A 16,729-nucleotide genomic window follows, 5' to 3' on the forward strand; every position below is an offset into this window, starting at 1 on the left:
GGCAGAATGAGCAAAAAAGGCTACTTTTCATCTGTAGTCCTTTGCTGTAAATGGGCTGAAAAAATGGCTATTACAAAGAATTCATCATGCGTCTTTGTAGAAGACAGTTCAATGCCATCTTGTTCCTAAGATGCTTCTAAACCTAAATTCTGAAAAACATAAAATAAATGTCTTTTCTTGTATTTGGGCCAATATGGTCGTTCCTGAAGATAAATGTAGTTCTGATTCTGTACACTGTTTTATGTAGGGTCATGGTAAAGTAGATCACTTGCCCTTATTTTCCTTTTTTTTTTCTCCTTAGCGGGCAGGACAGTGATGACGGCGCCACAACACCAAAGGTACAGTATGAGCTCTTTAGAGCTCTTTACCTCTAACACACATACATGGCATACATGTTTCTTAGTTTCTGGAAGGACTTCCAGGTTGGTTCAAACTCCAGTTTGTTGGCCAGTAATTTATAATAAAATAGCAACATTCACTGTGTCTGAAGAGTTCTGCTAAAACTTGGATTTTGAGCTTTTTGTTTTGTTTTTGGTTTTTTGTTGGATTTCTGGGTCAGCAGGTGGCAGTGATTTTTATCAATGAGAACTTTCGGGAAATGCCTGCTGGCTCTTCTCTTTGACAAAAGCACCAGAAGAAGTTTCAACAGATGAAAATGTTATTTTGGTATAAACATTTTAGAGGAAAGAATTGGTACTTGCAGCCAAATAATGTTCAAACTCTCCTTCATTTTTCCATCATGATCCCTGAGCCATCCAAGCAGAACATGTAGGGTCTAATATACTGAAGGCATAATTATAGTATAATATGTAATATATATATAGAGAGAGAGACTAGAAATGAAGAAACCTTTTTCTGGCCTTTTCTTATAGTATTTCAAGTCCTATCCACTACCACTAGGTGGTCCAGTTTGCAAAGACACCTCTCTCGTATCTAAAAAATGTATTAATGACTATCCTCAACTGGTAGAGCTCAGCAGGTGGAAAAGTGTTGTGCGTTCCTAGATAAGTAAAACCTGTAGGTATGCTAGTAACAGAAAATACTTACAGCTGAAACCTTTGATGCGTCCTGTAGCAGCACATGGATGAAGGTGGCTGTGAGTTCCAGAAGAAGAGACAGATGATTCTAGAAAAGGCCAGGTTTGAAGCCCAGCTTGCGTGCCGGGAGTATGAGTGGCATATGTCGATCAAGGTAAACGTAGCACCAGACCTCTGGATGTAGTCTCTGTCCTCCGAGTGAGCTGTCTACGGTCGTGCTTCGCAGTGATCCAACGGTCGTGTGTCTGTTTGCTGTGTTAGCTGCCGATCACACCTCTCTGAGCTTTTCACGTGTCGCATTTCATCCAGCAGCCTGATCCACATGTGAACAGAGAGGGAACGTGTTTCTCTGTTGCTACATGCGAGTCTCAATCTTTCACCAGTTACTCGCAGGCTTTCTTGGGAAATTACTAACTGGCTAAACTGAAGGTGGGTTTACTGAAAGCCTTTGTAGTGGACAGTAGAAAAACAAGTGGCTGGTGTTTTCTCTCTCCCATGTTAGTGTGCAACATTCATCTGCTGAAGTGGCCGTGTGACTCGAGGTCTCTGTGTTTTGTTTGTTTTATAATTAACACTGTTTCAGGGTTATTTTTGTAATTTCATGAACTATATATTATGATGTTTACTATTTATTGGATTAACACCAAAACTTTATTTTTTTATATTTCTGTACTACCTTTATTTATTTCTGGGTTAATGCATCGGTTAAAACATCCAATGCTTAAAACAGTAATACCAGAATTTGTCTTTCTATTGCTTTTTTCCTTTTTCTTTCTATTATTGTAGGGTCTTTACCATAAAGTGCCTTGAGGCAGCCGTTGTTGTAATTTGACAATGGTTACAAAAATAAAAATAAAAAATTGAATTCAATTGAAAAATTAAATATATTTCTGTTTGTGGACTTACAACAAAAAACATACCATATTTCCTCAAATTAGATTAGGAATGGTAGGTTTCTGTATGGAAGACACTGAATTGAATGTACCATTAAGTTTATGTTACATGGGGTGTTTTGGGCAAGGTCTGTTTACATTTGCAAAACTTATGGATGTTGTCTAAAATGTTATCCTGTTTTGTCACAATTAATTGTTCTTTGTTTTCTCCATTATGTTAACATTTTTTCTTGTGTTTAGCTAGCTAAGTTAATGTTTACAATAGCAAACCTGTGACACTATGAGTGCAGTGGGTTTCTGCTTTGATGGTCATCACTCTTTGTACAGGGCTGTAAGCAGCATTGTATTTAGAACAAATGGAAGTGTATCAAAAAAGATATATATTGCAGTGTGTTCTGCATATATTTTAAACTGCTGTTGTTCACATAAGAAATGCAAATTCAGATCAGATGTTATTACCAGGTGAAAATATGGAAGACGAAGTAAAATCCACATAGGATTTTTTTAAAAATAAAAATTAAACAGTCTTTGGAAAAGAATATGTACCTCTTCAATTTTGTTGAATTACACATCTCTGGAGTGTTGGTGCTGACACTAAGCTAGTCTGCTGTATCTGTGTTTCTGCTCGCCATATGAGTTGAGTGATGGTTGAAGGCAGAAGAGGTAGGAACTAAGTGGAGTGTTGTTCTGAGTTCAATTTTAGGTCACTGAGCTCCTGTTAGTATCTCAGGTTCATCACAGGAGTGAATGTGTTTCTGTGTACTTTATCTCTCTCTGTGGAGTCATTCATAAGTCTGTGTCATTGAAAACTGCACATGAAGCACAGGATCAAGAGTGTCCAGCATTTTTTCATTAAATTGACTAAAATAGGACTGACTTTAATTTTTGTTTCCATTTCTGTTGTTGTAGCGAAATGACAGATCTCCAGTGAGCGGACCTCCATCCTTCTCCAACCCACCCTTTGGACTGAAACCTCGTTCGGGTGAGTCAGCTGAGATAGTGGACCAGGTTAACTGGAGTACCAGATGTACAGGTTAACAAATTGGGTTTTTTTTCTGGACAGAGTATACTTTCAGTTACCACACTGTGATGATTTAATGGCATTTACTATGCTGGTTGCTGAAAAAAAATGCACAGTCTGAGTGTATGATGAACACCTGATTTTGACATGAGCTCTGTTGCTCTAGTCATACAGTTTGTAGCTTATGTAGTTTTAATTTAAGCTTAGCCTAGAGCTCAACATTCTAATTGATATAATCCATATTGGTTAAACAAGAGTGTAGGAAATTGTCTTTCTTTTACATGGCTTTATATGGCTTTAAAAACCCTAAAAAAAAAAAAACTTTCTACAGGTGGGTGAAAAAGCAAACGCACTTAATTATTTTTCTTCTAAGGCCCTAAAAGGATGTCAGCTTTAATACACTGCTGGAAACGTCATCATAATAATGTTGGTCCAGGATAAACATTAAAATTGACATTGTTTGAGCGTTCAGCTAATGCTTTGAAAAACTCTTGCTCACAAACCAACATGTATACCTAAATTTGACTAACAGCAAACCTAATTTGGTAATATATTTATTATTTTGTATAAATTAACAACTTGAAATGCTTACCATTTGTTCCAGAATCTTATACAGAGTCTTATACAAACTAAGGCATTTTTTCCCGAACATTGCAATGCTATGACATCATAACAATGTGACTGGTCAGTTGCAATGTTGATCCTGGACAAACAATATTGAACAACACCAACACGGGCATATCAGATACACCGCTGGAAACCCTGAACTTAGTCATTAGCTTAACGCGAAGCAGCAGCAGTCATGTTGTGGCAGCTTGTGGCCCCTGCTCATCAGCTTTATTTGCAGAATGATAGAAAGCTTCTGCCCCATGCTTTATTATAGTTGGCAACCATCCAGCTTTTGTTTGCTGTTACCAGTGTGAAATGATGCTAACCGCTAATGAAGCTAACATGATGCTAACAGCATGTGAGAGTGATTTGTAATGTGAAATGCCACTAATCTTTATTTTGTTTTGTGCTGTTTTGTTTTGTGTCTTGTCATCTCATTCTATTTCTTTGCTTCACCTTTTTTTACCTTTTCTGATTTACTTGTTTGTTTGTTTTTTGCCTTTTTTTGTGGCACTTTCAATTCTCCTGCATGACCTTTGATGTTAAAAATCACATAAACACTCATTTAATCTGACCTGCCTGCATTTTTGAATCAATACCTGCTTCATTGATTCCTGAAAACTAATTCACACTTTCTCCTGGTGATTTTTGCTGTTTTTCGGGGTGTGTTTTTCGTGGAATGAACTTTGCCTTGCTGTACTTGGTTCACCTTGATGCTCACCCTACCACCACCACCTCCTCCAACTACCTTCCTTGCACTACACACACCCCCCACCTCCTGCGTCTCTGAACACTTCCCACTTCCCACCTGCCTGGTTGTAGCTCCACCCTCGCTGCCCTGCTCGCCCCCGCCTTCCTGTCTCGACCCCTCCCTCCTCCCACAGGCCTCGCCCCTCCATAGAGATACACCTCGTAGCCATGACGACGGAGGCAATCACAACCGGGGTAGGTCCCGCTTTATCTGCTAATTGGCCAGATGACACACATCTGGGCTGAGCTGTCTGCTGACAAACCCTGGGTAGGGACCGTTTTCTCTTCAAAGCCAGAAAAGCCTGTCATTACTGGTCTTTAACTTTAAAGGTGGTCTTTAAATGTGTTTTAAAAAACAAAAAAACATTTTGAATTTAGTCTTTTGTCTGTTGTTTTTCTGTTCATTAGTCCACAACTTGTTTACCATCCTATGTCATATCATATCATTTTATTTAACACCAGCAGCACTCACAAAAAGTGATCGTATCAGAATTGGTTTTCAGAGTCATTGCTAAGACAGCTGTCATAGCCCCCCTGTCCTGAAAAGGATAAGGAAAGAGGATTGCTAATTAATTAATTAACTAATTAATTAAGGTTATATCATTGGGAATTACTGATCTATACCAGGTTTAATTTCAGAGTTCCAGGAACAGAGCCATTAAAAATGAAAAACCAACCTGATTTGAATTTGGGCGATCTCCTCTCGCAGTCACCTCCAGTGCACGTAAAGGAACCATTTCCAGCACAGTTGCTCTTGTTCTATCACTCCATGGAAACCCCATTATGACTATATAACTGTCAACTCTGACTTCACCACAGCCTTCAAACTTTCACAGCCATGAGTGCACACCTCAGCTTCTCTCCATCTGAACAGCGTTGCTATAGTTTTGTATTTTTCATTACCTTTTTCAATTTTAGGTTTTCTTTTAGTTTAGTTTTGTTAGGTTCAGTTTTAGTTTTTAGTTGTAACAAGGCTTTATATCTGTCAGAATAAGCATTATTGATACACATGTGAAGGTCCTTTAGTCCCAGTCATGACATGCTAACCATTCACAGCCTGGTTGTGCTGACAAAAAAGACTAAAACTAAAGGGAATCCCAGGATATTTTTGTATTTTTCTGTACTGTTTTTCTTTTCTAAGTTGTGCTTTTTACATTTTTATTTTTATTTCAAACCAAAATGTTTTCCCCACTGAGCTTTTAGTGCAATAATATGAGGGTGACCGTTTTAGCACACTGGAAGCTATTGAGGAGGCGCATCGCAGGTTGCAGAGAGATATTGAAAAACAGCGGCTGTGCTGTGGAAGCCATCCAGGCATGAAGACAATGGTGTTGAATGAGAGATCGGGTATGGTTTTTTATTTTTGATTAAGAAAATCTCGGAACAGATTGTTCTCAATCTAGCTGTGATCCTTGATAATGCTCTGAGTCTTACGTTGTCCTTAGTGACAGGGAGGCTCTTGCCAGCGATGTTCTCTGCTGCCTCCACCACTCTCTGTAGCTGTTGGCATAGCAACTCTCACTGTGGGACTGTGTACCCCCCTTAATGTTGCTTCCTGTAGTTCTCACTTCTCAGTCCAGTGTACCGGCTCAAATTTTGGGGAAAAAAGTCTCAGCTATTTGGCAAATAACTGACAATATATTTATTAGTTTTAAACAAGTTTTTGATTTGTTCTTTCTCAAATATTTGTGTGGTCTGATAAATTTGTTGAGCACAGTACCTCAAAAAAAGTATTTGCCTGTTGTACCTGCAGAAATATGTCACAAATAATTTTTATAATCTTTTAGAGTTAGCCTGAGTGGCTATTGTAAAAGAAAAAAGGAGTAAAGGAGCTGTGGCCTCCTTCAGTTTTCCTCCTCAGTTAAAGAACAAGCAGTAATGTCTGATGATGTGGTGTTGGGCTGTCAGCAGGCATCTGAACATGCAGACATTTAAACTGCAAACACTGAGATTTAAGGTGAAGCTGAGTTTTTTTAAATTTTATTTATTTTTTAATCTTGACGACAGCATTTTGGACAACCTTTTGACACAGAGGGTCTGAGTTTGTGTTCACCTGTGGTTTTAAGAAACTTTATTGCCATCTCATCAAGCTGCGACTCACTGGCTCCTCTCGTTGGTGCGAATGGGGACAGCAGCTTCCTTTCCTTTGAAATTCTGTCACAGCTTTCTCTTCATTTCTCTCGTCCACTGCCACTGTGTGTTTCTTTGCCTCAGACCACATGTTAGGGTGTTTCAGATTAGCTGCTCTGCATGCACGCGCGCGTGCATACGTTTGTGTCGAAACAGCAGACTGTGATCAAAGACGAGCTTCACCGCACTCTGCTTTCATCTCCAGCTGTTCCCGTGTGTGTGTGTGGTGGCTGTGGACTAGCAGGCGCACGTGGTAGAAGTTAGAGCTGATGCCATGATTTGTGCGTGCGACTGCAGCTGGCTTGTGTAGAAGATCTAGAAGGTCTGAAATTTACATTTCTAAGAAAATAGCTATTGTAACAAACCAAGTGTTTTGTTGCTTCTATATAAGTGAGTGTGTTCTAATGACTGAGAATCATCAAATGCAGCTTGCTGATTCAAAGGAAAACCCCAGTGCCTTACAAACTGGGGTCTAGTAGTCTGACACCTTTGGCTCCACAGTGCAGGAACCACATGTGATCCACAGGTGGCTAACCTGGGGGGAAATTTGCCCACATGGGAGAAATGTGAGATTACGCAATGTGCACAACCCCGCAGTTCACTCACAGGTACCCACTGTTTGCCTGAACATGCATGTTTGCTGGACTGAGTTTGATCTGGCAGTGTTCTAAAGAGCTTCTTGTCAGGCAAACATAGCTTCCCCAGTCCTCAAGTGCTTTCATAAATGCTGAATGAGGTTGATTTTTGTGGAGGAAAGTCCATGATGGTCAGGGCAGACTTTTTGGCCATGGAAGTGATTGGAACGCCTAAATTCAGTGGTTTGAATGGGTGAGTGTAAGTTCTTGCACTGTAGTGTATAATATAGTGTATCTTGGCAAAGCTATCTGCTCTGCTGCATATGCACTGAGCTGGGCACACTGAGTAAACCTGTTACTGGTGGACCTTACATCTTACTGAAGTTGTCCTTCTTGCACTTGAGCAAAATGAAAAAAATGTTATTATTAGTTTTTTTGTAATGCGTTAATACAAAGAATCCCAGCATTTGTTTTCACTTCTGTTCTCATACTTCACTCCAGAAGGAACAGTTCTGTTTTGTGTCGGCTTTGTCGTGACACTGCCTGCATGTGTTGTGAGTTAAAATGTCTTAAGTCTAACCATCACATGGCTTGCAGCATCAGAGACCGTATTAGGAAAGTCTGATACACACACACATACAATTGGAGATGTATGCGTCTATGCATGTATGAAGTATCAATGAGTCTGGGTTTCGTGTGCGTCTATTTTCGGTTCCTATATTTTAAGCGTCAGATAATGGTCCCTAAAGGGGTATCCTACTTCCACTGGAATAGAGTCCAAGATAGTAGATGGATCACAGCCGTGTCATATTTTGTTTATCTTCATCAGCACCAGTTTCAACTGTAGACCACAAAGTGTGGACATGTTTTGCCTGGTTGTGACTTTAGGACAGGGTTCACACTTGGATTAACAGTCAAGTTTGGCTGGGTCATTTAGCTGTAATGTTTAAGGTTGGGTTAAAGGGGATGTGAAAATGCAGTGTGTCGAGGAAGGTGCTCACAGAGCTAGAAGTTATTTTTGTGCGGCCCAGAAGAGAGCTGCATTTTAGTCGTTTGGTCCATAAAAGGCTCTGATATATTGCGGCGACTCTTAGCTGTGAGCTGTTCACACACTCGCTGTAATAACTCTTGAATGTTCACAAATCTGTTACTAACCCTCAGAGACTCTTTAAACTTCACTTTCTCACCACTTTCAGTTTTAAGTCTGACTCATTTTCATTTCACTCTTGTAACATTTTACATGTGTTTCCCTTTTGTGCCCTCGCTATATAAAAAACTTTTCGAGTGTACTGATGCTGAACTTAAAAGTACAGTGATTCGGTCTGTTGATGCTAACTTTCACACTGTAAGCTATCTGACTCGCGTCTTTGAGCTGCTGCGCTCTCAGTGTTTGCTGTTGTAAGGAGAGCATCATTAGTTATCTTTCAGTGGCTTCCTGAAACTCTTTTTGAAGCACAACATTTCTACACGAGCCCCTTATGTGTAAGCGTGATAAGATGGTGACTAATGGTCCGTAATGGGTTCAGGCCTCAGGGAGAATGACATCATGCTCCCATCGTCAGTGCGCCTGACCTCATTAGTGACCAATCATCACCTTGTGTGAGTGACTTCAAGTGCAGATGCATGCACAGACTGCATGTGATCAGTCTTTGAATACTTGTCTTTTTAAACATGTGACTACTATCATTTTTTTGTGCCAGTTTAAAAATGGTTATGTAAACCATCAGAATCCATAAAAAATAATCAAAGGACATTTGGATTACTTGATGGCATTTACTGCAGGTTACACTAAAACATGTTTTGTTGCAAATGTTTATTTTTTCTTCCTCTTTATACATATGAAAATGACTTCTGATCTCATTTACACTGACTGAGGCAAAATGGAAAAGTGTTGTATAGTCAGACAAATCAAAAGTGGAACTAAAGAGGAGAGGAACCATCCGACTTGTTATCAGCAGTCAGTTCACAGGTACGCATCTCTGATGGTACGATAGCAGCAGAATTGTATATACAGGTTTTAGAGCAAAGTCCTTCATATTTCAGCAAGACAATGCTAAACTGCAAGTATTACAGCAGTGTGGCTTCATAGTAGAGGATCTTTCACCAATTACAATCTTTCCACACATTCTGAAATGTAAAATACAACAAAGATGCTGTTTAGCAGCTACAATCCTGTATCAGTCAGTCCAGCAGCTGCTCTCCTCAGTTCCCCAAATTTTATGGACTGTTGCTAAAATACGATGTTACTACATATATGATGTAAATTGAGATGCTACAGTGCGGTAAACCCAACTTTTTTGAGACCTGTTGCTGCCATCATATTCAAATTGAGCTAATATATTTTTTCTGTGTTATGCTGTAAATAAAAGGATTTATGAGATTTGCATATATTTGCATTGTTTTAATTTACATTTTGTACAGCGTCCCATCTTCTTTGGAATCGGGTTTATGTAATCAAAGGCCAGGAGCGTTTAATCAATTGTAATCAAAAAGGCAATCAGCCAGTCTTTGATAGTATACTAACCTGATTGGATACCCTTCAGATGTGAACAGTTACTGTGTAACAGCCTGTTATATCAGCTCCTGCTGTTTTTTTAAGGATTCAATCATCCAAAGTCAATATTCATTGCTTTTTGTGTTTATCCTTGGAAAATGTGGTTACCTTTGCTTTTCAAGTCTTGTCTTGTCAAGCCTGCGTGTGTCTTTTTCATCTCATTTCACTCTCATTATTGGAGAATTGGCCTCAGTTCTACTGCCCAAGCTGAGGCCTGTAGTCCTGGAGGAGACAGCAGGGTTTAAAAGATGGAGCTAAAGTGAGAGCTAAGAGGAGGAAATATAAACTCTGTTCCGCCACAGTCATGGAGAATTTGAGGTCCTTGGGCAATAACATGGGCGTGCTTTGGTGAGCTGACGTTTCTACTGTACACTTTCACACTAGCTTCAGCCTGAACCAACACACTGTTTGGATCCCTCTGTCAGCTGATTCAGAGAGCATCCAGATGACTTATGGTGAATGATTATGGATAATAAATGGATCTCGACCACCTCTGTACCACTTAATGACAAGCAGCGGAGCCGTGGACATTATGAAAGATGGCTGCAGCCACCATGATGAAAGATGTTCCACACTTATTCTTCTTTGATTAATATTATTTATTTATTGCTTTTATTGTAAACACAGCCTGGGATGCTCTGTCAGTATTGCTGCAGTTTGTAGTCCAAATTCTGCTTAGATTGTGATAGTGTTTAATTTTTTATGTTACCAGTTACAAATCAGGAGGGTATTTGGAGGAAAACGCCAACAAGCAGGACTTTGAAGCCCCCCCCCCATGAAAAAAAAACCTTCAGAGAAGAGGCACAGAAACAAGATGCTACAGGCTCAGAATGTCCAGATGGCAGAGAGACAGAGAGATATTTAGAGAGAAGAGGAGGAAGATGATGAAGAGGAGGGAGTGTTGAGCAGCTTGTAGCATGATGTGACCCAGAATATAAACCGAGTGAGAGAAAACCGTTTGCCCTTCACCATATTCCCCTTCCTCTTCGTCTCAAACAGAGAGCTCAGGCCAACCAAATGATTTTTCACACTAAGACGGTATTCCATTATCCTTTAGTGGACCCCAGCTCCTCCACCTGCTGTTTCACCAGAGGAACTAGGCTCCAAGGTCCAGGTAGATTATTTTACCAACTCAAAAAAAACGTCAACTTGATCAGTGGGTTTAGTCAAAGAGCTTCATTCAGTTCCAGAGGAATGTCAGTGTTGACAGTGCAGAGTTGAAATGTGGGTAAAACTGTTGAAAACATTCACACCCTGAAGCCCTCTCATCTCCTCCTCAAAACATGAGATGACCCCCACTGAAAAGCCTGGAGCTCCCTCCTGTGGTCGCTCAGTGGAACTGCACATCCACATGCAGTGTTCAGCTTCATTCAGCTGTAAGAGGCTGATGTATGCGTGTGGAAAATAGGACAGTGAAGAGGTGAATGATTCAGAGTTTAGCGGTGTGCCTTTCATGTGTGTGGGTGTGTAGGAAGAGACCAAGTGTGTTTCACACTCTGTCCTCCTACACACGCTAAATAAAAGTGCATCTCGTCATCTGCATTTCTAATCCGAGCTTCTCTTCACTTTCTGCTCCAATTGTTGATATTATTTAAATTGAAGCTGGAACAGTCCAATCCCAGCAGCTGTTTTGATCTTTAATTTATGCTTTTAGTTGTTTTTTTTTCAGGCAAAAGTAAAGTGACTCTGCAAATATTTACATATTTATTTTAATCTCCTCAAAAGAACGAAAGAGCCGCCATCTGTCTGCTATTTTTGAGGGTAAACTAAAGATCTGGTATGTGGGAATACATATATATGTATATGTGTATGTATATGTATATATGTGTGTGTGTGTGTGTGTGTGTATGTATATATATACATACATACATATACATATGTGTATATTGTTACATTTACTCTCCAGCTTCTCTGCTGGAGAGTAAATGTAACAAGGATGGGGTGTTGATGGTGATTTGCTTTTTTGCTGAGAGGCAGCAGGACAGTAAGCAGACAAGAAACTTTAGAAGGACTGGTATCTGGGGCAGCAGCTGGCTGAGTCTGACTGAAGGGAACACATCCACCTGCCAGGCCCTCGAACACTCACTAATTAACACGTCTCTCATCTGTTTCATGTGTTTTTTGAGATGCAAAAAGACAGTCGACTGTCTCCCTGCTTGAGCCTCAGCTCAGTAGGCCTGGTAACTATTGCCTGATTAATAGATCAGCACATTAAAAATCTGAGTGCCTGGAAGGTTTTTGACTCTTTTCCAGGCCTTGAAAGACCACAGCACATGAGAGACACAGAGGATTTAACGTTTAATAATCCATCTGTCTGGGCTTTTTTTCCCTCTGCAAGCTGTTTATTGGAGCCCTAATTCCTCCTCACATGACGGCTCCTGTGACAGAGTGGGAGCGAGCAGCATGCTGAGCTCTGACTGCACGAGTGCATGTGAATGCTGTGCTTGTGTAAACTTTCCACAGAACAGTTTTTTTTTCCTCTCATGTCAGTTTGTGTCACACAGTCATTCTGGGATGTTTGTCTGCATCAGGCTGCACAGTGGATGAACTGAAGTGCAGCACCAAGGCCCAGTATTTAAAAAATGAACATTACTTTTAACTTTGAGTCATGCAAAGCTACTGTAGTAGTCCTAGGATACAAATATGGAGGTTTTTTTCTGTCCCCTTTCCCAGGTTTTGACAGACATTCTTTTCTCCGTCGGTGCTCCAAAGTCTTTGTGGATTTTGATCCTGCTGTGTGATTTAGTTAAAAGGAGTCTAAATTTGTGTTTTAAAGACTTGCTACTGCATTTTTAGTTTCAGTAGAATATTTAATATCTTGCAGTCTATCAGCTGCTTGAGAAGGTCTTTGCTCATTGTTTAAATGCACTGCTGGTATTTATTGTGGCATATGATTATTAGATTTCCCGCCTCCAGTGGCAGCTTTTCAGTCTCTGCTCATCACAGCAAATCTCTCCTTCCTCAGACGTCTGCTGTCCTTGTTTTATCTCTAACTGGTACTAACTGTGTACTCCTGCAGATGCTTAATGTGTTATGTTCCATTTTCTTTTGTTGTTGCTGCAGTGTTCCTGCGGAGCCACAAGAGCCTGGAGTCTGTGGATCCTCAGTTCACCATGAGAAGAAAGATGGAGCAGCTGCGGGAGGAACTGGAGCTCATGGAGCAGCTGAGAGATGTGAGACAAGCTAATGTTCTTTTATTTTTTTATATTATTTGAGTGGGGGGTGGGGTGTTATAGATCTGATATGAGCTTATGTCAAACGTATCCAGCCTGCATGACTGAGTTTAAGCAGGTTTTCACCCTGGCCAGACTAAATATCTGTCTCCATAAAAGCCTTCATTGTATCTTAACTGAAATACGATCTGATGCAGATTTGGATCATAAACCCGGAGCTCCTCTTCTGATTTAAAATAAGTCTGACGCCCTGCATGGAACCACAGGGTTTTGTTTTTTGTTTTGTTTTCTTAGCTCAGCATTTTATCAGCTCAATGAAATCTCACTGAATGAAAATTGCAAAGATGTAAGAATATATGTTATATAATAATAATAATAATAATGATGGTAATAATATACAATTATATCTTTATATTTATGACAAGTGCATCAAATGACCTGGACGTTTTCTTTAGACATATATTTTTTTCTGTAAGCCAGAGGTCTCAAACATAAAATCAGGCACCAGGAACAGACCGGAAAACACACTGAATAAATGCATTGAATGGCTTTGGAAAATTATGAAGAAGGGCATGAACTTTGGACTTTTAACTGTATCTTTAGTTTTACAACTTTTGCTACTGGTAAAGACCTCCCACATAGCCATTTATACTACACCAAAAGTAATAAAATGATAGATAAGCAATTAAATAACACAAAAGTTCCTGTTTTCTTACTACCTACTGTAGGTACGTGACAGATGGGCAATGCGCTACCAGAACTTTCTCTGTAAAAGAGTCGTGCTTACAGGTTTCTTTCATGTACTGCAGCAGTATGTCTTTGTGTAGAAAAACTGAAACATGCTACTGAAATTGGGCTTGTTTTTGGCACTTTTGGTTTGGCCTCTTGGGATCAGAAAGGGCTGTATGTGGCCTGCATGTAAGTCAAATGTATGTTGGAATGTGATGTAACCAACTGACTTAAGGATGGTTGTAATTAGTTAACCTTTAAACTAAAGAAAACTTTAAAGCCTGCCAGCTGTCAGGGAAGTCCTGTTCTGTTTCTTTTTGGTTCGTTTTTTTTTCATGTGAAGGAACCCAGAGCTAAACTAATCTCCCACTTTGTTTTGTGTTTGTGAATGTGATGCGTTCAGATTTACTGTGACTCAGAGTTGTGCTATTTGGAGCGCAAAAGAAAACACTCAAACATTCATTAACTGCATCTTTGAGCTTGACCCCATCAAAGCTACGGTTTTCGGGCAAATTCTGATTTTCAGTCATCTAAGTGAGTTTATGGAGGTTTGTTTTGGACGATATCATCAGGATGTCTGATTCTCTGTTTTCTCTCACTGTATAATACTGCGATCCAGTCCTTTTTACTCACACAAAGCTGCTTGCATTGTTTGCTCAGAGCATCGAGAGCAGACTGAAGGTCGTCCTTCCTGAAGACCTTGGTTCGTCTCTGATGGACGGCGTCGTGCTCTGCCATCTGGCCAATCACATTCGCCCGCGCTCTGTCGCCAGCATCCACGTCCCCTCACCTGCAGTGGTATGTCTCCCTGACAGTTGCAACCTTTGACCCTTCGCATAATCGCTGGATGAGCGTTCAGTTTCCCATTATCCCCTTTAAAGTGTAAAAAATACAAAGTTGTGTTTCTAAGTGTAGCTCAGTAAGTTGTTATATTTGTCTTCCAGCCCAAACTCAGCATGGCCAAGTGTCGGAGGAATGTGGAGAACTTTCTGGATGCCTGTAGAAAAATAGGCGTACCAGAGGTAAGAAGTGCATCTTTGTACATTAATAACACCTTTACTAGAAGCCATGGCCTGTCTGAACTGGGGGCTGATTTCAAGTTGCATGACTTCCAAAACCTACTTAAAGTCTAATCAGTTATTACACACCCAGAGTCTGAGTCTGTCTGACGCTGCAGTTATCAGGTAATACCATGATGGCTACCGTGCAGCTCCACTGCTGCTGAAGGACATTTTGTAAGCCTGTGCTGGGATTTAAACCAGCAACCTCCAACCTGAAAATGCCCCCAGTTCTTCAGAGAAACTCCCAACTGAGTCCATTTCAGCCTGATTCAATGGGTTGTTGGCTTGTTGTTGACACAATAAGTCAAAAGAAGTGTCCTGCAAAAATCAGATCTCTTCAGCATTAGGGCTATGATTTTACTTTAAAGACACTGTAGCATTGGCACCTTCCATTTCCTTGTAATTTATATCAGAAAATGAGGTGAAAACTACAATTAAAGATTTTTGCCAGACACTAAATTATAAACCAGACATGGAAGGAAAGCTGATGGTTCTGTGTGTCTAAAAGCAACTTTTTGCAATGTCATCCTTGAGCAATTAGAACTGATAACACAATTGCATTTTTTTTTTACCTTTATGCCACTGAACAATAAGTAGAGCAGTCTGACACAGGTTGAACCCAAATCTTACGAAAAACTTGAAAACCACTCAGCTTTTTCCCACGGCTGGTTAAATATCCTTTCTGCCTCCTTTTTGTTCTTTTTGTCCTTTTTGGCTGTCTAATGGGGTCGTTTAACTTCAACAATGCTGACTCATCACCGCTGTCATCGCTGCCTGCAGCTTACAGCTTCCTCCATCATGACAGAAGTCAAAGTGGCAGCTCCAGTCTGGTGCAGAGCATGCTCGGCTGATTGTGTTTACTCCTTGTGCGTGAACACACTTGTAGAAGTTCAGATTTGACTTTCCACCTCTGCACTGATTTAAGGAGTGTTGTTGTCCAACTGAGAACATATGATGTTTCATGCAGGTTTTTGTTCATAGACCCTGTGTGGTGGATTCTGAAAATAAAAAATAATAATAACACAGATTTAAAGTGAAAGTTCAGCAGTGTGCACAGTGATGAGCTAGATGTTAAATGCACACTTGATGGTACTTTTTATAAAAAATAAAATCGCTTGAAACGCCAAAACTTCCTTAAAAGGAATTTAAGCCCTTTTCAAAATAAACTTAAACTATAGTGAGAATGTGAAGAAACAAACACTATGAAGTGTGTCTGTGTGTCGTGTTACAGAGATGTCTGCCGAGTCCATATCAGCCTGGAGTAGGTTCCAGATACACTCTTGTGTAATATCACTTTGAAACACAAGATGGTGCTGAGACCCTTTAGTGCAGGGGTGGGCAACTCCAGGCCTCAAGGGCTGGTGTCCTGCAGGTTTTAGATTTCACCCTGGGTCAACACACTTCGATTAAATGATTAGTTCATTACTAGGCCTCTGGAGAACTACAAGACATGTTGAGGAGGTCATTTAGCCATTTGAATCAGCTGTGTTGGATCAAGGACACATCTAAAAGCTGCAGGACACCGGCCCTCGAAGCCTGGAGTTGCCCACCCCTGCTTTAGTGTATTGGCTCAATACCCCCTTGAGACATTCCAACATTTTTCAGGTTAGCCTTCAGCCTCGGTCAACAGTTTTTTTTCTAGTGACCAGATCGAAACTAGGTCACTAGAGAGAACTGTGTATTCCCTGACTGGTTTAGAAGTGGCTGCAGGCTGGCATCAACTGCAAACAGGGTGCTCTGAAACCCTTGTGATTGCTTTGTTTGCTGGTCGATGGCTGCAGTTGCCTGTAGATTGATGGAAGACACCAACCTGTCTGCCTTTTACTCTTCAAATTCGAACCCAAAAACATTTGCCTTCAAAGTAAGAGTTGTGCCTTACCTCTGCAGCAGATGCATTTCAAAAGGAGCAGCTTTTATGTTACACTCTAGCAACCACTTGCCAACTTGTCGAAGAATACACATTCTTGTCTAGCAACCAGTGGATACCAGGGGGAATCACTAACTGGCCTTTTAGAATGAGGCCTTAGCAACTGATTTCATGGCAACTGCCAGCAAACACTCATGGAATACACATTTTTCCCTAGCAACTGAAAGCTGGGCAGATGGTCACTGACTGCTCTCTAGGTCTGTGACTGAGGTCTTAGTAACATGAAGTTACTAAGGTCAAATATCAAGATGGCATAAAAGTCAACTTTCA

General features: G+C 40.4%; 1 protein-coding gene across 8 annotated transcripts in view; it reads left to right on the forward strand.

Moving 5' to 3' along the window:
* The window catches only part of lrch1 (leucine-rich repeats and calponin homology (CH) domain containing 1), a 94,794-nt gene that overhangs the window by 62,878 nt on the left and 15,187 nt on the right, over positions 1-16,729 (forward strand). For 3 of the 8 annotated variants that reach the window (XM_084908743.1, XM_084908746.1, XM_084908741.1), the window contains exons 13-19: positions 302-338; positions 1,075-1,191; positions 2,840-2,912; positions 4,383-4,505; positions 12,633-12,742; positions 14,132-14,269; positions 14,416-14,493. In XM_084908743.1, coding sequence (XP_084764869.1) covers positions 302-338; positions 1,075-1,191; positions 2,840-2,912; positions 4,383-4,505; positions 12,633-12,742; positions 14,132-14,269; positions 14,416-14,493 — 676 coding nt within the window. The remainder of the gene's footprint in view (positions 1-301; positions 339-1,074; positions 1,192-2,839; positions 2,913-4,382; positions 4,506-12,632; positions 12,743-14,131; positions 14,270-14,415; positions 14,494-16,729) is intronic. The other 5 variants (XM_084908748.1, XM_084908745.1, XM_084908742.1 and 2 more) reach the window with 4 other exon arrangements.

This window comes from Perissodus microlepis, chromosome 16, assembly GCF_051167445.1.
Source record: "Perissodus microlepis isolate ML-2025 ecotype Zambia chromosome 16, ASM5116744v1, whole genome shotgun sequence".
NCBI classification, from domain to species: Eukaryota; Metazoa; Chordata; class Actinopteri; order Cichliformes; family Cichlidae; genus Perissodus; species Perissodus microlepis.